The sequence below is a fragment of the Pleurodeles waltl genome, chromosome 11 (assembly GCF_031143425.1).
Source record: "Pleurodeles waltl isolate 20211129_DDA chromosome 11, aPleWal1.hap1.20221129, whole genome shotgun sequence".
Lineage (NCBI taxonomy): Eukaryota > Metazoa > Chordata > Amphibia > Caudata > Salamandridae > Pleurodeles > Pleurodeles waltl.
In genome coordinates this window covers 529,250,921-529,278,176 of record NC_090450.1, presented here as the reverse complement: position 1 = coordinate 529,278,176, position 27,256 = coordinate 529,250,921, and the positions used below count along the sequence as shown (strand labels likewise).

General features: G+C 48.7%; 1 protein-coding gene across 1 annotated transcript in view; it reads right to left on the bottom strand.

Annotated features, from left to right (window-relative positions):
* The window catches only part of XRN1 (5'-3' exoribonuclease 1), an 838,379-nt gene that overhangs the window by 659,638 nt on the left and 151,485 nt on the right, over positions 1-27,256 (bottom strand). Inside the window, exon 18 of the mRNA XM_069213922.1 lies at positions 22,825-22,920. Within this exon, the coding sequence (XP_069070023.1) occupies positions 22,825-22,920 (96 nt within the window). The remainder of the gene's footprint in view (positions 1-22,824; positions 22,921-27,256) is intronic.

Here is a 27,256-nt window from a genome sequence, read left to right as displayed (position 1 = left end):
CAGTATCTAAGATGCAGTTGCTTCATTAAAAACCTTATTGAAACATATACTGCCTCTGCTTGTCCTTGTGTATGTGAGACTAATGTAACCGAGAGAAATGGATGAGATCTGAGTGACCACGATTTGCCTGAGGAGTCCTTTATGTCATGCGCCCGGTTGCCCAATCATCCCCACTCTTGGGTGGAGATTAAGCACTGCTAGTTAGCCGGAGCAAAACCTGGATTGGGGCGACAGGTGTCACCTGTAGTGGGTTAGGACTCAAGTCTCCCACACCGCAGGCGATTCTGCTGCTCAAATACAGTAGTCTCATTAGAATAATGAGAGCATACGCGACACTCATTCCCAAGTCTCCAATCATAGACTTAGACAGAGAATCTCACCAATAACCGATCATTTCATGCTAGAGGTGAATAAGGGTTCCTGTCAACAAGTAATGTTGAAAATCTCTTTAAACTAGCTGTTCAAAATCAAGCTCAACATTCAAGCTCCATTTTCAAATCTGCAGTACAGCACAGGGGCTCTTTATATAATCTAAACCAGCTCTACAGAATCCAGGTGCAGCACACCAGCTTCCAGCTGGCTCCACATGTGCCAGCTCTCATCGCAGATATCTGTGCAGCCTTACATTTAAGAGTGCACTGCAAGGATCACAGTTAGGTCCAATAGGTTGGAAGGTAGCAGTCTCAGATCTAGATGCAGACTTTTTACGTCACCAACACATCCCTGAGCCAAGGTCTCTTTTGCATGCTAACCAGAAGAGGTGAAAATTCTACTGAACTTCAGAAGGTTCGGCCTGATATACATAAAAGTGGGAACTAATTACAGGGGAAAGAGTATTGGCAGAGACGTGGTTCGCCCCAAATCACTAGTACTTCAACTGGCAAGTCTTTATATCATTTTGGGAAGCCAGCTCTAAATACCTTGTCAGGTGGCAGGCATAGAACCCTAAGAAAGTAGTTGGACTCATGGCTACAGAGAGATTACTGGGTGAAGATTAAGCCCAGAATTTGATGCAAATTGAAGTTGGCTGCCAATTAAAGTTGGTGAAATGCTGCCAATTATTTTATAGGCATAACTCAGTTTGCACTGTAGTTGAAGTACAATTTCACCTAAAAGCTTGATAAATAGACCATAGCGGAATCATGATGAAACAAGATCACTGTAAGAATCAGTCAGAGGGGTAATGGGTTAAAGGAGGGTCATCAGAAAAAGGTGAACCCACAAAGAATTCATAAATTAATATTTGTATCAATGAAAACAAAACACCTTTCTCACCAAACATCTTTTACCACTTATTTTACATCTGTATTGCCCTAGTGATTTTCATCCTTCTTTCTGCTTATTTATTGTGACAACTTTTAAGCAGTCCAACTACTACTCTTGGTACACCAAAGTAGAAAATATAATTAACAGGCGTAGCCCCACAATAGAGCTTTGCAACCTTTTCTTAACAGGTGACTGGATTAAGGCACACCTATTTCCAAATGATGGGGTACTTGCAGTACTTATGAAGCTTTATGACAATTTATGAGGGTAGAGTTTGTGACTGCACTGACTTGCATTTCAAAGGTGATGCCACCAGTTAAAACTCAGGGTTGCCTATCAGTTGCTCTATATTTGAGGCTTTGCAAGCACCTACCTAATTGGGAGTGGGCTGGATCACAGTGCTCAGCAGTAGTGCCTATTCTTTCAAGTATTCAGGATGAGGTGGATGCCACTTATCCAAGTACGCAGGAAGCTATCAGCGACCTTATCAGTCTTATGTGAATCAAATTGTGGCATCATCTTGTCAGCTTACAAGTGGAAAAAACTAAACGGCTGCAGTGGCGCGCTGCCAGGGGCGTATGAAAGGAAGGTGGACAGTTTTACATGGTATGTAGAGTTGCAAATTGACCCCTTCTTGAGTGGTCACGCCCAATTTTTTATTTTATTTTGGTACTTACCTGCTGATATTCTTGAACTACTATCCAGTGTTCTGTGTATGTGGTTGGACACCTAAACCATGCCGAAATAGACATACAACTGGATTGGCACATTTAACTTTCCCATAAAGCCATAGTATATGGTACAGAAATACACCAATGGCATGGAACGTTAAAAGACACTTGGGGACTGCATCACCTATAATGTGCTCCTCTACAGTGAAAACAACAAAAACATGGCTTCAGGCCTCTCCTGGTTAGCCCGACAACAGCAGCTTGAATCATGCTTTACAGACTTGTCCAAATCATCATTTTTGGGGCCTTGCCCTGGCAGAGCATGGAGTGAGATGCGTCTCATGTTCTCTATGGGTCCCCACTAGCTATCTGACATTATTCTAGGCACCGGGACCGCCAACGGGAAATGCTGGCAAAGCCAGAGTGATCAAGGCTTCCCTCTGCACACCGTGGAGAGGCTATCAGTCACCGAAACAGTGGTCCCAGCAGTGAGGTCTCTTTAGAGCGGCTTGGCCCCAGCGGCCATTTTATGATAGTCACTGCAGGTCGTCAGGCCATCAGCCACGGCACCACAATGGATTATTAGAGCCCCAAAGGTAATCCAGAAGGTGGAATGAGCTGACTGCCTGAAGCCACTTCGACCTACATGCTACAGTTGCTCACCAGAGAGAAGTTCTTACCCCTAGCAGTGGCGCTCCCAAAGGCAGCCTAGTGGGCCTCCTGAATTGGCCCGACTGAAAAGACGTCTCACGTCCAGGAGACTGTGACCTACCAGACTGCCTGTCCCGCTATGACAAGGGCTGACTGGTGCCCCCCTGACACCCGGGTGAGAAAGGGAGCACTGACGACTCAAGACCGTTTGAGCGCCCCGACCTCCACATACAACAGGAAACCCACAGGAGCAATACGGACCTCAAAGCGAAACCCGCTGCTGGGATATGTCTCCCTCCCGAAGAGCAGCCACTGTGATTAAGGTCTTGTACAGAGACCCTGTTCTGCTGTGGCCCCTCATCAGAGAACAACCTGATGTGACCTTGCAGCAGTGAGCTTTTGCCAACATGCTCTCACATACATGCCTGTACCTCTCCTGACATTGCTCTAGGGAGCGCTGCCTGACAGTGCCCGACGCCGAGAGGGAGGGAGACCAAAACAGTGACAAAGGGCCTCTATCTTCCTCGCTCTTGCTCCACTTCAGCAGCCTCTGCAAAAGCAAAAGTAAACATCTCTGCCCTACACCAAGACCTGACACTAGGCAGTGGCCCCTCATTGATCCTTAGCCAGATCTCAACCTGACATGAGGCTAGTTGACAGCACACAGCACCGGCCTTCTTGGAGGTGAACACGAGATCTGCCCTGCACAGACTGCACACCTGGCTCCATGTGCGAAGAGCGCTTGTTGGAACTGGCTGCCTCATTAACTGCCACAGGACAGTGAGATTATGGCCTTTAAAGTTGAGCTCCTGCAGAAACAAATATGTGAAGACAAGGATACCCCCCTTCCAGGGCAACACAGAGCCAATCGTGTCTCAACCGCTCTGGGACACATGGACTGCGTCCCTGATATCATGAGCCAAGCCAATTTCGTTACGGTCAAAGAAGCCATCATGCGGCCCTGCAAGTAGTAAAGCTGACTTAGGCCCTCATTACAACCCTAGCGGAAATGCCGCCTACTGCCGTGCTGACGGCCGCTAACATACCGTGAGCGTGGCGGTAATCCACCACAGGTATTATGACCCACACATAGAATTCCGCCACTATACAGACACCCACACAATTTTGCCACAACAAAGGTCAGTGATAAAATGGCGATAGCAAAATCCACACCGTTACGCCAACAGGAATACGTCCACAGTATCACAACTCACGAATCACTGCGGCGGTCTTTCAAACGCGGTAAACCATTGGCGGTACACACCGCCACGCTCAACATACACACCCAAACAAAACACCACCACATTGGACAATTCAAAATACACACACCTGACACACACACCCAAACCACTATCAAACACCCACCCACAATACCCACAACCCCTTACGTGTAAAAAAAAAAAAAAAAAAAAAAAAAGAGACCAAGCACAGAGAGACAAGCAAGGAGCAACCACTCAATCAGAGGCACAGACCACCATCACCCATACACCATTCACGCACATCACAGCATACACCACAACACATGACCCCACACATCCTCACACATATCACTCACACCACATCCATGGCACCCCAAAGACACCCAAGGTTTTCAGAGGAGGATCTAAGGGTAATGGTGGAGGAAATCATCAGGGTAGAGCCACAGCTTTTCGGATCACAGGTGCAGCACACGTCCATTGCAAGGAAGATGGAGCTATGGCGGAGAATAGTGGATAGGCTCAACGCCGTGGGACAGCACCCAAGAACCAGGGATGACATCAGGAAGAGGTGGAATGACCTACGGGGGGAAGGTGCGTTCCATGGTATCACGACACCAGATTGCTGTACAGAGGACTGGCAGTAGACCCCTAGCTCCTCCCCCACAACTAACAACATGGGAGGAGCAAGTCTTGGCGATCATGCATCTTGAGGGCCTCGCAGGAGTAGCAGAAGGACTGGACTCTGGTAAGTCAAATCTATAATACTATATCCCCGACCCTACCTGCATGCCATCACAAACTCCTACCCCTAACCCTCACCCTCACTCCCATCACTCCACCAACTCACAAATACCTCACTATCACAACCCACCCATCCCAATACCAAGCCCTGCATGCAACACCTATGCATAGACACCCATCACCACAGCATGCCCAGTTGAGAGGCTCACCCAGCCAACAAAATCACCACGCACACAAAGGAAAGCTGACAGGGAAATCACAATCAGAGATGGAAACACACCCCTTCACAATATAGCCCACGCAGATACATTAACAATGCATTTGCATCCCAACAGGACCCCTACTCAACGTCACCAGAGAGGAGGTGCCAGATACATCCAGACCCCCCCTGAAGAGACCCACAGTGACGACAGCAGCTCTGCACGCCTGGATCACGATAACCAACCTGGCCCATCAGGGGCCTCTGGACATTCGGTTCCCCTGCCACAGTCCCAAACCACCAAAAAGCCTCCCCCCCTTATGAAAAACCAGCACAACACCCACCCAGCTGGCCCATGCCACTGTTCCCAGGACACGTCAATCAGCAGTGTGTCCACCACTACAGGGACCCCAGGCAACCCCACAAACACAGGACAATTAGGGACCTGGGGTCAGTGGCCGTGGGCATAGGGTTCAGGGGGGAAAGGCACAGGACAACAGGGAAGCTGGGAGGACTGCTGTGTGACAGGGGGAGGACAGGCCCAGGGTACCCACTCTCCAACATCCTGGGAGCATACCACCATTCCCAGGAGACAATGGGCCAGATACTGACCAAGTTGCAGGAGGGACAGTACTTGGGAATCAGGGAGGACCTAACAAAAATCTACAGCATCCTGGTCAACATTGCAGGGGTGCTGGCTGACATGACCAAGACCATGAGGGAAGCAGTGGCACAACAAAGGGCATCTGACACTAGCCAAACCAAGGAACAGCCTTCCACTTTCGCCGGCGCTAGTGGACAGGAGGCCCCGCCACAGGACCAACAGGGCACCAGCACCCCACCCCCTGCAGAAGGAGAACCACCCCGCAAACGGTCCCTGCGATATAGGCAGAAGACAGAGAACATTGCCAAGACCCCCGCCAGGAAATAGGACTCTCCTGATTGTCACCCTTCTGTCCCACTCTGTTACCCTGTCCACCTTGAACTGTCATTGCTCCCTTTCCCATGCCCCCTTGGACAATGCACCTGTGATACCAAGAGACTGGACTCTACCATGGATGTTCCTCCACCATCACCCCAGCCACTTGCACATACCCCTATACTTATTAGCACCTAAATAAACTACCTTGAAACAAATAATCTGGAGTCAGTCTAATGATTCACAAATGTATTAGTATAACATCATCAAAGCATTGCAATGTATATGTACAGTGAAATATACTACAGGATGACCTTTGGTGGGCAGCAGTACATATAGCAGGAGCCAGAATGGGGCACAGTGATCTGAAATTAGAGATTCCAAAGGGAACAGTCAGTGGCCATAGACATAGAGAAAAAGGCTGCCATGTACAATGTCCAACAGAAAACTGAAATGTAAAGTGAACTTAGTGTCTTACCTGTGTGTCACTGGAAGTTCTGCTTTATGTTTGTTCTGTTGTCCACATCTTCTTCCTCAATATCCACAGGCTCCACCGCTGCCACAAGACCATCTCCAGGCACATCCTCCTTCAGAAAAGGCACCTGGCGTCTCAAGGCCAGGTTGTGCAACATACAGCATGCCACGATAATCTGGCACACCTTCTTGGGTGAGTAGTACAGGGATTCACCTGTCAGATGGAGGCACTGGAACCTGGCCTTCAAGAGGCCGTATGTCCGCTCTATAATCTTCCTTGTACGCCCATGTTCTACATTGTAATGTTCCTCTGCCCTTGTCCTGGCATTCCTCACTGGGGTCAGTAGCCGTGAGAGGTTGGGGTAACTAGAGTCACTTGCAGATTTCGAGGGACAACTGTTAGGGGCAATCCCATTCCCAGACATCAACATATACTCAGATGGGGACCTTTGGCTCACCTATTAGCCACACCCGGTGTCTCCTGGGAGTTAGCCCATCACATATGGGATGCTGCTATTCCTCAATATGTAGGCGTCATGCACAGAACCAGGATATTTGGCATTCACATGGGAAATGTACTGGTCCGCAAAACACACCATCTGCACATTCATCGAGTGATAGCTTTTTCTATTCCTGTAAACCTGTTCATTTCTCCGGGGGGGACAAATGCTACACATGTACCATCAATGGCACCAATAATGTTGGGGATATGTCCCAGGGCATAAAAGTCAGCTTTCACTGTGGCCAGATCCTCCACCTGGGGGAATACAATGTAGCTGTGCATGGGTTTCAGCAGGGCTGACAACACTCTGGTCAACACATTGCAGAACATTGGCTGAGACATCCCTGATGCCATGGCCACTGTTTGGAAGGAACCACTTGCCAGGAAATGGAGCACTGACAGGACCTGCATTAGAGGGGGTATTCCTGTGGGCTGGCGGATAGCTGACATCAGGTCTGGCTCCAATTGGGCACTCAGTTCTAAGATTGTGGCACGATCAAGTCTGTATGTGATGATAATGTGTCTGTCCTCCATTGTCGCAAGGCCCACCAGGGGTCTGTACACCGGAGGATGCCGCCATCTCATATGCTGCCTCAGCGGTTGAAGCCTATGGAAGAGAACGGTGAGCAGAGGGTCATCATTCCACATCTTTTGTAATAATGTTGTTTTTTTTACTTTACAGAAGCAGTATGTGAACTCGAGAGTCAGTTGATGTGGCAATGTCTGCTGTGACGCAGTTAGGTGCCATGTGCCCCCCTGAAATGGCGGCTGCCTGACCTGTGAGGAGGGACAAGTGGAAATGAGGTAATTGCGCTGGTGTTGTGCGCCGTCGCGGTAGGCAGTCGATGACCGCCGCGTAACTTCGCATTGGTTATTATTGGGCCCTATGGGTTCCAGGAGCCAATGGCAATGTACGCCGGCTGTGACAGTACGCACCGCCGCAGACATGACCGCCATTTCCCAACTATTCACTCACTTGCTACCTGACCTTCAACAGGAGAGGACCTACACTGCAAGTGCTGCTGTGACCTGTGTCTGGAAGCGACAATGGCTCATGTGTCTGGGGCACGGGCCCCTGCCTTCACTGCAGAGGAGTTGGAGAAACTGGTGGATGGGGTCCTACCCCAGTACACGTTACTCTACAGTCCTCCAGACAAACAGGTGAGTACACTGTGAGCATGATGCGGGGGCCATGAATGTATGGAGTGCTGTGTGTGTAGGCCACATGTAGTGGGGGGGGCAGAGTGCTGCTGGTATGGTGGTCAATGTATGTGCGTAAGGGGATGGGAGGGATATGGTGGGGCATGAGTATGACAGTCCGGACGGTATGACTAACCCTTTTTTCTGCTGTCTTTTCCCTGCAGGTCAGCGCCCACCAGAAGAAGGGTATTTGGCGTGACATCGCCAAGGAGGTGCGGACCTTCGAGTCTTTCACAGGCGGAGCAACCACTGCCGCAAGAGGTGGGAGGACCTGCGCCGCTGGTCAAAGAAGACGGCGGAGGCCCAGCTGGGGCTGGCCTCCCAACGTGGAAGGGGTGCCTGTCGCACCTTGACCCCCCCCCCCCCCCCAATGTTCCGCATCCTGGCGATGGCCTATCTGGAGTTGGATGGGCACTTGAGGGCGTCACAGCAGCCACAAGGGGGTGAGTCATGACTTTGCGCACGCTTAGGTGTTACCTGGGTGGGGGATGTTGGCTGTGGGTGCCGCTAGGCCAGGGCGAGCATGGCAGTGTAGGTCCCTTGTTTTGCAGGCTCTGGAGCACTCCCACCCCAATAGTGTAAGTGGCCATCTTCTACTGGGCAGGGTCCTGTGGGTTTCTGGTGTGCAGATGCTGGCGTTAAGCATTGTACCCCATGGGCTGGTGACTAGCTGTGTAACTGGTAGTGCATGGCCTAGTGCACAGGGCTGATCCCTGTGTGTAGTGTACGCCAACGGTGGTGTTGTTGCTGGCATTGACCAAGTGTATCCGGTCTCTTCCCTGCCCTTTTTGTTTTGTCACCCTGTCCTTGTGTGCATTAGCAATATCTAGCGAAGGAGCAGAGGCAACGGAGGGAGCTGCATCCCACATGGGCCTGGAGGCCGAATCCACTGAGGGTGAAGGCACCAGTGGGACGGAGGGCGATGGGAGCACCATGACGGGGACAGGAGGGGAGACCACAGACAACGACTCCTCCGATGGAAGCTCTCTGGCGGTGGTGGGCACCTCTGTGCCCACCCCAACAAAAGGTACAGCCGCCACCCCCCCTACCAGCACCACCCTCCCAGCAGCCCCTCCGCATGTTTCACGTGCCCACTCACCCAGGAGGGTGGGCTTCTCCTTCGTCCCAGGCACCTCAGGCCCTGCCCCAGTCAGCCCTGCTGCCCTCAGTGAGGAGGCTACTGACCTCCTGAGATCCCTCTCTGTTGGGCAACCATTCTGAATGCCATCCAGGGTGTCGAGAGGCATTTGCAACAAACAAATGCAGACCTGGAGGGCATTCGCTCTGGCGTGGCAGCCCAACAAAGAACATTTTAGGCTCTGGCCTCAGCACTGATGGCAGCCATTGTCCCTGTGTCTAGCCTCACCCCTCCAACTCCCACTATCCAGCCCCAATCCCCTCAACCTCAGCCTATTCCAAGCACACCTTCAGACCAGCATTTATCCAAATCAACACACAAAAGTGGCTCAGGCAAACATTAGCACCACACCTCATTCCACAGGCACTCACACAAGCACCATGCCGACACACCAACATCCACTGCCTCCACTGTGTCCCCCTCCTCCTTTTCGTCCACCTCCCTCCCAGTCTTGTCTTCACTCACACCTGCATGCACTGGATCCTCATCCACAACCTCCATCACCAGCACGCCCATCACAACACACCCCTCACTGGCAGTCACCACCCCCACAACCATGCACACGTCCCCTGTGTCCACTCCCAGTGTGTCTGTGACCCCTCCTCCCAAAGTACACAAACGCACCCACCCAACAGCCATCCACCTCACAACAGCATCCAGCCCATGCACCTTCACCCAAACTCAGCAGACACCTCCTACAACCACTCCCTCTTCCTCCACTCCCAAACCCTCTCCATCTTCCCGTCCCATTGTGTCTAAAAAACGTTTGCTGGCTAACGTTGACCTCTTTCCTACCCTTAACCCACCGTCTTTCCCCTCGTGCCAAGGTGTCCAGATCCCAGCCCAGCACCTCAGCCACCAAGTCAGCGTCCGCTGTGCCCACTGCATCTCCCAGAGGATCAAAGGGGGCACCTGTCAGGCCAGGCAGTGTGCCACTGACCCCTGCAAAAGAGCAACCCATTCCGCTACCTGCCAAGGTGAAGAAGGGGCCAGCATGCAACACGGTCAAGGAGCACGACCCACCCAGCAAGGCCTCCTCCAAAACTGAAGCTGCCAGTGCCAAGGTCCCAGCGGCATCTGCCAAGGTGAGGAAGGGTCACAAAAGCCAAGGCAAGGCACTTCAGGCCTCTGCGGCACCAGGTGAGGGCCTGGTGCCCACCATCAGAACCGACAGCCCCACCACCTGTACTGCGGCAAGCACCGCCACCTGCCCCGCCGCTGCAAAAACAACTGTCAGCAGCAGCATCCCCAGTGGGCAGTAATCCAAGGCTGCAGGAGACTGGTGCCTCCCTCCACCACTACCGGCACCTGCACGACAGACAGCACCGCCAACATTCCTGCCGCAGGGACCGCCACCTGCACTCCACCTGCCCTGCCGCTGCCACAACAAATGTCAGCAGCAGCATCCCCAGTGGGCAGCCGTCAGAGGCTGCAGAAGATGGCCTGGAGCCTCCCACCACCACTGAAAGCACCCCCAGCAACACCGGCACTACCACCAGTATGCAGCCTTAGTCGCCGCAGGATGGAGTTGGGCCATGGAGTATAATGCTACCTGTTCCCTGCTAATCTCGTGCCTCAGACACCTAGGTGAGTTAAAGCCCCCTCCAGAACCAGTGGAGAAATGCATCCACTCCCCCTATCCTTGGCAGGATGAAGCAGACTGGGCACAAAGCCCCCTCCAAAATAAGGGGAGAAATGCATCCACTTCCCCTATCTTTGGCAGGACGAAGCAGACTGCGCACAAAGCCCCCTCTAGAACCAGTGGAGATGCCACCCCCTTGAGAGACTGTGGCCTTGCACTCCCCAGGACCAAGCAGTGGGCAACCCACCCACTTGAGAGACTGTGGCTTTGCACTCCCCAGGACATCGCTGTGGGCATAGAGCCCCTTTGAGGAGCAGAGGCGTAGTACCATCTTCCGGCTGAGGTGCCTGTGTGTTTTCTACCTGATGCCCCTGCAGTGTTCTCTCCGTATTGAGGCAGGAGTCAAGTGTGGGCTTTGCCTATGATTTTTGGCCCAGTGGGCCACGGACATTTACAAAGGACAGTGTAGGCGGCCTTCTGTACATATTGTAAATAATTGTATTTACTGTTTTTGGATTCATTAAGTATATCTGCCTATTTCTAATATATCACAGATTTGACTCAATTCCTTTTGTCCTTGCGTTCTTCCAGGGAGTTACGGGGTGTAAATGTAATTTTGATGCATGTTTTTGTGTGTATGGAATTGTGGGTCGGGGGGGGGGGGTGTTTTGAGTGTTTGTGTCACTCTCTCAATCCCCCCCCCGTGTGCTAGGTGCAGTACTCACTGTGGTCGTCGCCGCCACCTCCTGTGATATTCCTCATGTATGAGGAGGTAGGCCAGCATGGGTAGGAAGTGCAGCTCGGGCTCCATGGCGTCCTGGTTCTTCGTTGATTGTCGGAAGGTGAGTGGTTTCCTTTCCAAAGACTGTTTCCGCTGTGCTTCTGATGGCGTTGGTACCACCCCAGAAAAGCTGGCGGATTTGCGGGTTGTGTTGGGGTAGGCGGTACATTGTCTTCCACCTGTCTGCTGGCGGTGACTGCTGCAGTGTTTGTTGCTACCGCCATGGCGGTCGGTGTGTTAAAGTGGCTGTCTGTGTTGGCGGGTTTCTGCCGTGGTCGTAATTCAAATTGTTTTTTTACCGCCGCTTTAACACCGACCGCCAGGGTTGTAATGAGGGCCTTGGTGTTTCAGTGTTTCATGGCCACATCATTCAACTCTACCAAGATTTCTCGCCTATCACTCTGCGTAGGTACCATGACTTCAAACCCATCACCAACAAATTACGAGAGATGGACTTTTGTTCCCAATGGGGTCACCCTTTTGCCCTATTGTTTACCTGGGAGGGTACACAACGCACCAGCTGGTCTCTGGCGGAAGCGAAGCAAACTCTCAGATTAGGGAACCCTCGCCATGCCACTTGCCAGCGAGGGAAAGACTACACCCTGTCTGGACCATAGTGCAGACCTAACGTACAGATAAACGTCAAAAGGAAGCAGCGTCTCAGAAAACCAAACGTGATATCATTAAACATCTCCACAATATGGGGATGGAGCCTCTTCTAATCTCTCTACTTCTGGCTCCCTGTAACTTTGAGATATTACTTCACCATAGCCTAGGATTCTACCCCAGGCAACAGACACCGCGACCTGCAGGACTACGCCGATCTCTGCAAATGTGGAACATATCATTGGGCCCTTGGCCTCCTGTTTGTTTTCTTTTCCTAGGTCAACCACTGAGGGAGTTTGTTACTGCTGCTTTTTCTGTCCTGCACACTCTATGACATCATGTTTGCTTGGACAACTCACAAGCTTCTCATCTCCTTTAAAAGCTATTATTCCAGGAGGACCCACTCTATCCATCCATAGCACTGGGGGAGGGATGCAAGATGCTGATGGAGCCCACCCCTCGCCTACGAACCGTACCTCCCTGCAACCATGCGTCCATGACAAGACAAGTATGCGCCCTCCACCACAACAAACCCATCCACGGGAACTAAACTGCTCTCATTGAATATCCACAGGTTTAACTCACATGGCAAGCGTAAGCAGGTATGGGGGATACATACTACACCATGACCCAGATGTGGTTCTCCTTCAAAAGACCCATCTTGTGAGGGCCCACTGTCACCGAATGTGCACCCGAAGTGCCTGCTGAGATACTAAGACATCAGGGGTGGGTATTCTGTGCAAGGCGGACTTCTGCTCCGTCTCGAGGGTGGTGCAAGGCACAAAGATTTGCAACTTGAAAGAGAGTGTGCTTAGGAGCAAACATGCCCTCACTAAATGTCTATGCCCCCAACCATGTACAAGATTTATACATTAGGCAAACGCTGCAAGGCCAGCTGGCAGGAGTAGTTGGCGGCATTTTAGTCTGCGGGGACTTTAACTTATTATGGGACACGGTCCTGATTAGGAGCATGGTCATTAAACCAGGGCACTGGGGCTATCTCGGCACATCTCAAGGGTAATATTACAGAGCTGGGACCCGTTGATGCTAGCCGCTAAAAGTATCCGGACGATTTTCTGATATAAAAAGTGATACATCTGTGGCACAAGGGAGCTGTAAATAAGCCCCACAGTTTATTTCTGATAAAGGTTTAATGTGTTGTATGGCTAAATACATATAAGGTCCCAAAGGCGAGACCTACTGGCTATGCCAATGCTTGTTTAGAGAATATTCCCCCCACCATGCAGGACCACCGGCTAAAGTTGTTCAACACCTTTACTCAGGACACAGGCCCTACACCCTCCATGGCTGCAGCCAAAATTTCTCTTAATCCTAAAGTGGGAAAGGACCCGACCCACTGCCCATCCTATTGCCCCATAGCTCTCCTCAACACTGATGCCAAAATATTTACAAAGGTACAAGCCATATGGTCGGAGCACTACCTCCTTTGCCTTATTGTCCCAGACCAGGTAGGGTTCATATTCAACCAGCAAGGGGTGGACAACTTGCGTCAGGTGCCACACCTAGTGGAAAAAGTCCACCATCACAATATCCTGGCCCTTGACAAGGTGGGATTGGGCATTCCTTTAGGCAGTTCTGGGTAAGATTGGTCTTGAGCAGGCATGATTTATAAATGTATGCCCTCAGATGTAGCCCCGATGGCTACCGTCTGTTGCAACGGACAACAAACGACCCTCATTAACATACTAAGCAGCACTCGCTAAAATCTTGCTTTTTGCCCTAGCTGTAGAACCCATGACCATCTCAATCTGTTCAAGTGTAATTGATGCTGGCATTCTTTTTGGGGGCCAGAAGCATAAGATTTGCTTATTGTCAGATGACCTCTTACTTACCGTCAGCCAACCCATTACCTCTCTACCAGCTACTGTTGACAGCTTGGCCAGGTCCAAGTCTGTGTCTGGCTTCAAAATCAATTTAACAAAATCCTACATATTATTATATCCAAATGGGATCTCCCTGCGCTGCTAACACTAGTGCCATTCCAATGGGCCCATGCCACAATCCGATATTTTGGCCTTAATCAAACTCCCACCTTGGCCTCCTAGATGCAGGCCAAATGGCTGAAACCACAGAGGTCTATCCTGGAAGAACTCTGGCACTGGAAGCTCCTCCATATCTCCTGGTTGGGCTGCATCAACGTCAAAGATGAATGTCCTGCCACGGGCCTTGTATCTCTTCCAGTTCTTGCCTACCCGATCCCGCAAGATGATATCACTTGCTTGCGGCACGACATTCATTTGGAATGGAAAGGAAACGAGAAGGATAAGTTACTTACCTGTAAATCCTAGTTCTCTTCCAGGGGTATCCTCATCAAAGTCATAAACATTGCATATTCCCGCCCTTGTGCGGGGACTCCGGAGCATATATAAAATACACACATATAAAAGTAAGAAATATGCACGAAAAATATATATATAGCATTTTTAGTAGACAAATTTTCATACTAAACTCATAAATACGTGTGTAAAACAGCAATGCAGACTATAATCATAAACAGGCTAAAATGCTTTATTTCTATGGAGTTTTTTTTTTTTTTTTGTTTTTTTTTTTTAAATTGTCCTTTTCAAAATTACAATAAGAGAACATAATATTTACCAAAGCCCCATAACTGGGCCTAGGGAAATAAGCAGTAGTAACATCAGAGAAAAAGAAGAAAAAACGACATTGAAAAACAATGGAGCATTCTTAGCCAATAGGCTGCATGCAGGTTAACACAGGAGAACCATAAAAATTCTGGCACCGTGCCTTTAAGACCCTGAGCACCTCCAGTATCCCACCATGCCTCAGGGGTGAAGGAGAGGTGACAGTTGGTTCACAGTTAAGTCAGTACTTTTTTACGGTGACAAGCTGTGCAGCAGATTCGAAAGATAGTCTGTCCTGCACTTCGTCGTGCAGGACCCAATCGTGGGCGTCCTCGAGGTGTCTGCTCAGGAAGTCTGCCTCCACATTTTGTTGACCTGGCAGGTAAACCGCTGTAAGCAACATTCCTCTCGCTAGGAGCCAATGCCAGATTGTCTGAGACTCCCGAGATAAGGGCAGGGATCTCGTTCCTCCTTGTCTGTTCAAATAATACATTGTGGTTGTGTTGTCCGTTTGTACTAGGAGAGATTTCCCCTGAATCGATGGAGCAAAAGACTTGAGAGCCAGATGGACTGCTCTGAGCTCCAGCAGGTTGATGTGGTACTCTCTTTCGTTGTCGGACCACAGGCCCTGAGTCTGAAGGGAACCTAGATGAGCTCCCCATCCCTGAAGAGATGCATCCGTTACCAGCATGTCGGATGGGATTACCTGGTGAAACAGAGCTCCTACTGACAGGTGAGGCATGTGCATCCACCATTGCAACGACTGACGTGCTACTATCGGAAGTCGCACTTTGTCCTCCCAGCGGCCTGTGCTCTGGTTCCAGTTGTTTTCCAGAGCCTCTTGGAGATTCGGGACAATGAAAATGCACGAGGCCATGGAGCCCAGTAGAGATGTCACCTGACGGGCCGTAGGTGCGTCAGACTTCAGCAGGTCTTGACACTTTCTCTTTATTGATAATAGTCGTTCCTCCGAAGGATACACTCTTTCGAGCTTTGTATCCAGTACTGCTCCCAGATAGTGGAGATTTTGCTTTGGAATCAAGGTGGACTTTTGGTAGTTGACTTGTAGACCTAGAGACCTGAAAACACTGAGTACTATGTCCCGAGGGCTTCTCGCCTGTTCCGGAGAGGAGGCTTTCAGTAGCCAGTCGTCTAGGTATGGGTAAATGAAGATTTTTTGCTTCCGTAGATGTGCCGCTACCACTGCCACGCATTTTGAGAAAACGCGAGGGGCAGATTTCAGGCCAAATGGTAGCACCTTGAACTGATAGTGCTGTGAGGCTATCCGGAAGTTTAGGAATTTCCGATGTTTGGGAATGATAGGGATGTGAAAATACGCATCCTGCAGGTCGATGGAGCACATCCAGTCTCCCCGATGTAGCTGAGGGAAAATCTGGTGAAGAGCCAGCATCCTGAACTTTTGCTTTTTTATGTACTTGTTCAGTAGTCGTAAGTCCAGAATAGGTCTGAAAACTCCCTCTCGACCTTTTTTCGCTACCAGAAAATAACGGGAGTATACCCCCTTGCCTCTGTGCGTGACTGGAACTTTTTCTATTGCTTTCTTCCGTAAAAGGGCGTGAGCCTCTTTGCGCAATAGGCTCATGTGAGACGGATTGCATTTGGTTGGTGGTAAGTGAGGAGGAGGTTGTCTGAAAAGAAGGGAGTATCCATTCTCGACAATGTTGAGCACCCATTTGTCTTTTGTTATACCACGCCACTCGCGAATGAACTCTGTGAGACTTCCCCCCCCCACCGGAGTGGTGCACGGTGTTAAGGGAAGCGAGTCCTCATTGTTTTGCTGGAGTTTTTGGTGTGGACTGCTGTGATCTACTTGACCCTCGGTCCCTCGTGGCCTTACGGGATTGAAAAAGTGGGCGTCCTTGCCTCTGCTGTGGCCTCTGGGACCAATGAGGGGTTTGAACCCTCAGCTGAAAAGGGCGCCTGTCGTAAGGGCGCCTGTCGTAAGGCCGATACCTTCGCCTGAAGTCCTTTTTTCTCTCCAGGCCTACTGCTCTCATGGTATCCACTTCCGTCTTCATGCACGCCATCTCCTCGTCTGTATGGGTACCAAACAGCGAGTTCCCGTTGAACGGAAGATTTAGGATACGCTGTTGTGCTTCCTGTTTCAATCCTGTCAGTCTCAACCAGGAAGACCTTCTTGCACAAACCCCATGTGCGTACCGATGTGCAGCTAAGTCTGCTCCATCTGCTGCTGCGCTGATGATCCGATTGGAGACCAGACATCCCTCTTGAAGGATCTCCTGGAAATCCTGCCTGTCCTCCCTAGGCAATTTGTCTGCGAACCTGTTCAGAGAGTCCCAGAGTGAACAGTCATATCTGCCTAGGAGTGCAGAAGCGCTGGAGACCTTCATCATGGAAGCCGCCGTGCCACACATTTTCCTCCCCAGAGAGTCTAGATGTCTGCTCTCCTTGTCAGGTGGAACCGTGGAGGATAATGCTACTGAGTGCGTTTTTCGGGCTGCGGCCAATATGACTGAGTCCGGCAGCAGATCCGTTCTGAGGAACAAAGGATCTTGTTCAGGCGCTTTATATTTCTTCAAGATCCTAGCAGGAGCTGATCTGAGGGTGGCTGGTGCTAAAAAGGTGTCCATGGTTGGTTGTAACAGACCAGGCACTAACAGCAGCAGCTTTTTTGAAACCGCCCTATGCTGCAGGGTTTCAAAGATGACGAATGAGGAGGTTGACGGTTCTGGAACCTCAATGTTTAGTTTTTGTGCTCCCCTGAGAAGCACCTCGTTAAAGGTCGTGATGTCGTCCACCGGGGAGACTCTAGCTGGTGGAGACTCTAGCTGGTGGAGAATCCGTTAAGGTGGGGGAGTATTGCCTGACAGAGGACCCCGACGATGACCAAGAGGGAGACCTTCTGTGATGGCGTGACCGTGACCTAGATCGTCTCTGGGAGCGTGACCTGCTCCGAGATACCGTAGCAGAGCGCCCAGGCCTTGTGGTCGACTAGTGAGAAGCAGAACGAGCCTGTCCTGCCCGCGCTGTTGGCGATGGTGTTCTCGGGAGAGAGTCAGAAGGAGAGTACATCCTCGAATACTGCGAGTCCGGGGATGCCATCGGTCTATTGAGGCTCTCCAACCACCTCAGTGACAAGTTGATGGGCGAGACATGCCCAGACGATGCAGCTCTCGACCGAGATGAACCACTTCTTATGGAGACCACCGGAGATGTTGGAGTGGTCTTATCCGCCGGCGGAAGCCGATGCTCTGCTCCCTGTAAGACAGGTAAAACCTGTGTCGACGTCGACAGCTGCAACGGCGTCAAAGGGAGTACCGCAGGTTGCCCTTGCCTCGACGTTGAGTGCCTCGACGTTGACCGGCGATCCCTTGACCGCGACCTGCTCGCCGTCGTGTGCCTCGCCGTCGAATGTCCTCGCTCTCGCCGCTGAGGCGATTTCGACGTCGCCTTCCTTGACGTCGAGGGGTGCGAGGCCTTCGGCGGCGAATGGGCACGCCGGTGATGGCTCGACGCCGATCGGTGGGTTGCCGTCGACGGAGATCTGCCCCTGCGGTGGCTATGTTCTCTCGACGCTGTGTCCTTCGACGTCGGTCGGGCCGCCGTCGACGGCGATCTATAACGGTGTGATGGTGGCAGCGATGACGTTGACGGGGAACAAACAGGTATCTTCCTACCTGCTGACTTCGATCTAGGATGTCTCTCCTGAGAATGGCTTGTTGGTTGCCTGGGAAGCGAAGAGGATGATGTTTTCTGCCTCCCATGAAGACCATGAAGCCTGATCTTCTCCCTGTCATTCAGAGTTCTTTTTGACATGTTCTTGCAGTGTTTGCAAGTGTCAGGGCAGTGACTCTGAGGCAAGCACACAATGCAGAGCGTGTGTGGATCTGACTGGGCCTTCTTCTTCCCACAGGAAGGGCATTTCACAAAAACTGAAGGCATTTTTCAGTCAGGAAAAAATGTCCAGACTCAGACAATGATGTTAGATGTTGAGTAAAAGGTGGAAAAAACACTGATCTGAAGTATTTTTCTGAGAAAAACTCAGAAAAACTAAGAGCTCAATACTCCACGATCCTCTCAGAAGAAGCCGGAAAAAAGAACTGACCTAACTGTGAACCAACTGTCTCCTCTCCTTCACCCCTGAGGCATGGTGGGATACTGGAGGTGCTCAGGGTCTTAAAGGCATAGTGCCAGAATTTTTATGGTTTTCCTGTGTTAACCTGCATGCAGCCTATTGGCTAAGAATGCTCCATTGTTTTTCAATGTCGTTTTTTCTTCTTTTTCTTTGATGTTACTACTGCTTATTTCCCTAGGCCCAGTTATGGGGCTTTGGTAAATATTATGTTCTCTTATTGTAATTTTGAAAAGGACAATTTAAAAAATAAAAAAAATAAAAACTCCATAAAAATAAAGCATTTTAGCCTGTTTATGATTATAGTCTGCATTGCTGTTTTACACACGTATTTATGAGTTTAGTATGAAAATTTGTCTACTAAAAATGCTATATATATATTTTTCGTGCATATTTCATACTTTTATATGTGTGTATTTTATATATGCTCCGGGGTCCCCGCACAAGGGCGGGAATATTCAATGTTTATGACTATTGATGAGGATCCCCTGGAAGAGAATCACCAATTCCTTATTGATTAAATCCTGCAAGAAGGTTGGTTTAGCATGCCCCAATCCTATCGAGTATTACTGGGAGGCTCACCTTTGACACTTTCCAAGTGGGTGGTCTGGGAAAGTAAGAAACATTGGTTCCGTATGGACCCGGCGGTGGCCTGCCGCCTTCTCTGGGATCTAGCTTGGCTTCCTAAACATGCCAGGCTGGGCAGTGCATATATAGCTACTCCTACCAAGAAGTTACTAGACTTCTGAGACAAACTGGCACTCAGGAGGGGGTTCACCACCTTTCCTTTCCCCAACACGCCAACTGTCCGCAACCCTGATTTCACAACTGCATTGTCACCTCAATCTTTCCATAGCTGGGCAGCCAGAATTGTAAGACCCTCCAAGACATTATTATGTGAACTTCCATCAAATCCTTCGACCGGGGTAAGGCTGGCTTGAAACTACCTGAAATAACGAGACTTCAGTACTGCCAGTGGCGTTACCCTTTACCCCTCCAAGTATCCTGCAGCTATCAGACCCTATACCCACCTTTGATAAATTGGTGTGAAGAGCGTACATTGGCTCTAAGGTACTTATTTCCAACAGATATAGAACTCTCCAACTCTCTACACCTACTTAAAACCACACATATATAAATCTCACTGTCAGGCTGAGGCTGCAGAGACTATTTCCTAAAAGCAGTGGGACACTCTTTGGCGCAACACACGTTAAACTTATAGAAGCATCTCTCACCGGGAACAGTGCACAAAGTCCTGTTTCTATGGTATTTACACACTGGCCTGTCCCTCGACTATATACCCCTCCAAATCTCTGCTGGACATGTGGATTCGAGGTAGCAGATTTTCATCATAGCTGGTGGTCCTGTAGCCTCATTACCACATACTGGAAGGAGATTCTGGTCCACATTTAAGCCACTACAGGATACCCCCTCCTGCAATTTAATCTATAACTTTTGCTCCGTACCAGCTACAGACTCTATTCAAAGATTCATATTTATATTTACTAAAAACTAAATCCAATGGTAAAGGGTTGGATTTCTGTTAAATATAAGGTAAATGTACCTTTTAGAAAGTTGTCTTGCCTCAAGCAATTGGAGACCTGTTAGCAATACTTCTCCAGAAACTGCCCAGCCAGTATTTGGCTGAAATGAGGCACACAATAATTGTCAAAGCTGATCCCAGAGCATTAGCAATGGCCTGTCAGTAGGGAGGTGTTTTCTTGCCCTGGCAGGAAGACCAATTGGGGTTGGCCCAAAAACCTATTTTACTTTGTAGGGCCCTCGCTCTCACAAGTAAATTTTATGTGACACCTGGAAACATCCGAACATTCATCCCCCCTAGCCAGGCTGGCCACAAACTCAGAAGAAGGAAAGCTACCCCTAGAGCCAGTTTTGAATGACCACAGAGGAGGGTACTGCTCTTTAACCTGGTCACACCTCTGGGTGAGTACACAGACTCTGCACAAGGAAAGAATGGTTTGCCCAGCTTTTATTTTGAGACTGAGGGGCACTGGGGGATTGTTCACAGTCAGGAAAACAGAAGCAGCTGAAAAGGTGGGTAGGGTTGCCCCAGGAACTTTTACCTCATTGGTTAGAGAGTGCCCAGGAATCACCTCCACCCACTAGCTGGTGCCAGGAATACATGTGGCAGAACAAGGTGCTACCCTCAGAACACTTACTTGACCAGCAGAAGACTAGCAGATGACTAGAACTGCTTGCTGTAACCTGAGAGGAGCCCTGAAGAATTGGACCTGCTTACTCATGAACCCAGGACCAAGAAGTGGACTCCTAGGGTCAGTTGGCTGACCTGTGTGGTAAAAGGTACACAAAATGCTTCAAAAGGTGTTTTCCTGGAAGCATCCAGCTAACCAGTGGCAATTGGACCTGAACTGGACTTGATTGTTGGCCTCGGCCTGAAATCCTGAGTTTCCAGGTGCCTTCCCCTGAGGTCTTGTGAGTCTTAGAAGGCCACCCCTGTTGTCATTTGGGCACCAGCAAAAAGTTGAGAAAATCTGAAAAAACTTTTCTTCCAGCGCTTCAAGGCCTTTGAAAAAAAGTATCTGACCACCAGTTCCATAGCATCGCTTTAGATTTCAGCTTCATCCTGGCGAAGGCTCCCAGCAAAACTGAAAAAAATGACTAAGTTCCATCCCGCACTGGGAAGGATAACATTTTCAACAAATAATCTCCAAGGCTTTGGGGCTTCAGGGCGGCAGCAGAAGTAACCGGCCTTCGGTTCCATGGAGGCAGCTACAATTTTAGTGGTGGCCCACTCAGGGAGGATGTTTCTTCTCAAATAGTGACAAAGTGCATTTCTAAGCTATGACTTCAAAACTTTTTCAAACCTTTTAGCATCCAGACATTCACCAGGACCAATCCACTTACTATATCTTTCCAGGGATCCATTGTGGTTGGTGTCAAATTACACTAGGTCCTGGCTTGCTGCTTCTATGGGTTATCATAGGTGCTTTTTGGAACTATTTCCACATATATATTTGAAAATAAATATTTCTAGTTTCTCTACTGGATTTTTGTCATTTTGGTCTTTAATTATAAAATCAGTTACTATTTTAAAATTGGAGGTGGAATTTTTGTGGTGACTTTCTATTTGCGTGCACTGCACTACGTTACACATTCCCTTCTGATTTAAGCCTGACTGCTTTGTGTCACATTACCAACATTGAGCACAGGTTTATTTTCTATAATGTGTGTGACATCTAACAGGTGATGGGTTTATTTTTTGAGGTGGGACTTGTCCACCCCAATAATAATCCACTTTCCTACTCAAACAAAGCAAATCACTGTAGAGCGCCACCATATACGTGAGCTGTAAGATCTTAGGGTTTCATGAGTGGTTATGATGATCAACAGCATCAAAAGTTGCATTAGCAGCAAAACAGATTAGTGTGCATGCATTGTCTCTAGCATAAAACAGCTCCCCTAAGGCACCCATGAGAATAGCTTCTGAGGAGTGCCATGGTGACAAAATTACATAAGTGAGAACATGTTGTCCAGAAAATGTCCAAAAGCATGTTTGAGAAAAGAAAACAGTATAAACCTTAATAAAGATTACACAAAAGCATACGTTTTTCTCAGCAGTATACAAATACATGTTTTTATTTTAGTGTTGATCAACTTGTAATTGAACCTAAATTATATTTTGCATTTTGTGTGAAATTTACATCATGGATATAAGTCATCCATCAAAACTAGGATTATAAACATCTGCACAAAGACAATTAGCAGATTTTGGTACACTGTAATCCCCTACAAATACTAATTACTTTTTCATGAATACCAATATACCAGAGAGATTCCTTTTCGATGGAAAGGAAAGTTGAATTAATTAAAATACGTCAATATTCCATAGCCACCAACACAAGTGAATGGCTTTCTAGATGTGCCAAAAGGATGCAGTGGTTGTGGAAAATAGGAGCATTTTGGCATAGCACACCCCAGTTATATATTTGCACACCGCCATCTAGTCTGAACGTAGGGGTAAACACCTTGTAACAAAACACTAATTTGTCTTCAGCCACAGGCCTGCTACGAAACTTCAATGTGTCTTACAACTAAGGTAAGGGATGACAAGAAAAAGCAACAGTATTCAGAAGATCACATCTGACATAGAATACTGTCTTACAACTGAAAACATGCAGTATTTTTTATGTACCCACTTGTTCATATTCATCTTCAGAGAGGATTTCTAAAATCATGTTCTCACCACGACTGCTCTGCTGGAACACTTGCACACCGCTTTTCTTCAAATAAAACTACAAAACATAAATACATAATTTATTCAGTATTTTCACACATGCAGCAATGCAAATCATCAGACAGCTTTGTGTCCACAATTAATTCTTGCATTTATAGCACATATTAGCAATAGTACAGCTATGACAAGAAACATATTCTTACTGTGAGATGATCAGTTACCAGCTGCTATAAAGGCAGTACTGTCTGCCCTTACCATTGAGTTACCCTTCTTCGACATATAGGCCCTAGATAATATTTGCCTAATGTCTAAACCTTCTTGTACAGTAAAAAAAAAAAGTGAAAAGAATGTAGAACATCTTCCAACAGGTATTTATATAACTCAAAAGTGCCCAAATAAACTGCCAAGTCTCCATGTTTCTGCATCTTGCACCTCAATGAACCTCACAAACCATGGTATCCAAGGGACAGAGTAATATTTATGTTTTCCCTGTGCTGTAGAAAACATGAAATATGTATATGAAAACATATAGTGGACCAAAAAGAGGTACACTGTGCAAAGAGTCCAGGCAAACCCCAATGAATTACAGAGGCACAAATCACAATCCAAATGCTCTCTTTTGTGGTAGTGTAGGAGAGCAGTTAGGCATATCAGAGGGTAGTGCTAAGCATTTACTGCACAAAAGTGAGACACATACTCAATAAATAAAATCCAACACCAATTTATATCAAAGATAGGTACTTTTATATGAATTTAGATACTAGGATCATCAAAAGTTGACAGAGCAATTTTTGGACCGGTAATGTTATTGTGTGAGGGAAAAACATATACTGCATACAGGTACTTAGAAGAGACTTACAGGACCAATCTTCTGGAGTCAAGATAAGGATAAAGCAAGGTCCAAAGCAACACCAACAGGTCACTTCAGGAGGCATCTGGCTGCAGAGGTGCTTTTCAGCCTCTGTGCCCCAATGTTATTCTATGGGAAAGAAACAGACACTGCATATGGGTACTTATCAATGACTTAAAGGACTGCTCTTCTGGACTTGAGGTGAGTATGGGGCAAGCTCTAAGGCTACACCAACAATTCCTCATGGGGTGTTCTGGGGCGTCCACGTGCAGAGGTGTGTTACTGCATCAGGTGTCCCATTCCTTTCAATGGAGATCAGTACAGTCAGAAAGAGGCTTTAAGCAAGGACCGGGGGGCCAGTCAGGGGGAACCCAGAGAGAGGGCTCGAACTTTGTGATCCTTTGGCACATAGGGACACCGTTGGCCTCGGGCTGTGGGGTTCGGGTGCAGTGATATCTTTTGCCATTGTTTCTGATGTAGGGAATACCCAGGGTTAGAGGGGGGCTGCAGAAAGTCTGCAGGTGGCGTCAGAAAGTCCACATTTGGCAAGCCCAAGGTGTGATTTGGCTCTGGAGGGCCTGGGGACCATGCTGGAACCAGTGAACCACTTCAACTTGGGCTAGGGGACACTGGTGCAGTGGTGCTGTCCGGTGTTGCGTATCGGCAATCCGGAGTACTCGTGAATCTTCTTTGGTGCCTGCAGGGTGCAGGGAAGCAGCTCTGCTACTCCACAGGAGATCCTGGTTACTTCTCGAAGTGCTTGCGGTCCTCTTGGCGTTTGGAGGCATAACCTCTGCAGGGCGAGTAATCTTTGGTGCAATTGTCGACGACAGACGGCAGGTAGGCCGGCATGGTTGGGGCCAAGTCATTTGCTCCTCCTCAGTTCTTGCTTTTCGTGGCTCTTTGAGTCCTTCTTCTTCTGTAGCCCAGCCAATCTGAATTCCTGGTATCAGGGGGCCCCTAAATGCTCAATTTAGGATTGTTAATGGGAGTGAGGGGTAGTAGCCAATGGGCTACTTAACCCTGGGGTCATCTAGGGTGCGTAGTGACCACTTCCTTTGGGGAGTGGGCATCACCCAGTCCCAGAATTCCTAATTCCCTCAAACAAGATGGTGTAACTCCTAATTTTGTGTTAATTTTAGGCTGGTCACCATAGAGGTGTGTCCAGCCTGCAAATACAACATGCCTTCTGCATAGCTAATTTTCCCAGCTGTCCAATCTCCAAATTGGCCCTGGCTGGTCTCTTTGAAGTACCCTGCCTTGGAATGCAGATTTGCACGTCATCCTGTTGGGAGAAGTGTGTAACACTCCTGCCAGAGCAGGCTTTTTCCTGACAGCCGAAATGCAAAGGCTCTCACCCTTGGTGGTCAGAAACATGTCTGCTGGTAGCAAACTGGTGGAAACCACTCAGTCAGCACACCGGTAGTTGGTAGGATTTTCAGGGGCACTTCTAAGGTGCCCTCCGGTACATGTATTAATAAAGTCATCACTGAAATCAGTGAGGGTTTATTAATATGAGATGTTAGATACCAAACATCCCTAGTTTCAGTGAAGTCATCATGTAGCTGAGAAATTCGTATTGACCAGTGTCCAGCACATGCACTTAAAATGGCTTCCCTTATCACTTATTAAGACTAAGAATTGACAAAGACGTAGTGTGGACATATCTGCTCTTGCAGATAGGTCCTCACCTGTAATATAATGCAATCTGCATTAGGGCTGTAAGGCCTTCTGTAGGGGTGACTTACAAATATTACAGGCAGTGTTAGGGGACGTGGCACACAAGTGTGTGTCATGTAGTGTTTTCACTTTTCAGAGTACCTTATCACGCAGCCTGCAGTGGCAGTCTGTATGAGTTTGGTGCTGGGTTCCTTAGAGTGGCACAAGTTATGCTGCAGGTCTTAGGGGCCACTCTTTAGCACCTATGCCCTAGGTAAAAGCAGTACCACTTGCTAGGGACTTACAGTGGTGCTAAAGGCTTGGTCACTTGGAGATCAAGTTACCAGTTGCCTTGTTTTTAGGGGAGGAACACTGGCACTAGGGACCTGGTTAGCAGTGCACTTCAGTCAAAGTTGCATCAAATACCAGCAAAAAGTGGGAGGAACTACTGCAACCAAATACCATCTTCCTACAGTTATCTTTGGAATAACTTGTCCAAGTCCCAACAAAAGAAACCGCCTTCTAGCATACCCAAAATTGCTCTATACCAACCCAGAGTGTGAACCGGTCACTTAATCTCTTCCCTCTTTCAAATTGGCAGAGGGCTGTTCCCTCTCCCCAGTCCGATTTGCCATTGCTATGGAAAAACTGGACAAAATCCCACGTTTTCCCATTTTGAAGTATGAATGGGGTGGGACCTCCTTAACTGGGCAGGGGAGATGACCCAATACTTTAGGATTAAGCTCTACCACTCCCAGGCTGACCTTTTTGAGGGTAACCTAAGGCGCGTGCTGCTCCTGTACCTCACATCCTAGACCCGGTTCTGGAAAACCCTCCCATTAGCGATCACAGGGGAAAATCACTCTGTCCAAGATTGTAGTTCTCCTTTGTCTATTATATTATTTTATGAACATTTCAGTGTACCCTTCCAGGGCGTTCTTCCACGAACTAAACATTATGTTGGGGGAACCGTTATGGGACTATAGGCACCACATCACAAAACTTCTATTGCCAGTAGGGCAGGATGGGTTGAGGTCTCCATAGTGGAACCTTACTACTTAGCAGCACATCTCCAGTGATTATCACGCGGGCAACAACCTGGATGAAACTGTGACGTAAAACAGTCCACTCCAGGAAGCTGTCCATCACCAGCTACTGCTCCCCTCCATAAAACTCCAACAATCCTGGACACTGCTCACATGGGTAGACTACAAGTGCTTGACACTCATGTTCCAGTTAAATTGCCACATCCTACCCTTTGCCCCTGGATTTCCCCTCCAGGGACTCCGTCGCTTCCCAGGCACATTCATGCCAGAGGACCTGACCCACTGGCATAACAAATCAATTGATACAACGGGAGACCTGTTTCAAGACCAGCACCTGATAATGTTCAGTGGTACACCCCCGGACCAGTTTTTCCTGCATTGACAACTGTTGGAAACATGCCACAGGCTGTGGCACATGGTAGATGAGGATTCCCCCACTCATGTGGTCGTCCTCACTTTATACACCATGGGTACGGGGCATCATTTAACCACCTGGCTGTACAAAGCTCATAGAAGGCACACTAGAGTCTCACTAAAACTCCTACATCAAAAGTTAGAGGACGGCGTTGGGCGGGTGCTGCATGATTAGGAGTAGGCATAGGCACTCGACTCACTCTGCGATTTCTCCAGCAATGTGCGATTTAAGTGCATCTAGTACACATTCCTGACCTAGCTTATCTGACACCACAAAACTCAATAGCATATTCCCAACTGCCAACTTTGTGTGCCCCAGATGTCACTCGGACAGCCCAGATCTCCATTACATGCTATGGGAGTTCCCCAAGCTCACAACCTATTGGCAGGCAGTCCACAACACACAAGCTTCCGTTACGGAAGTA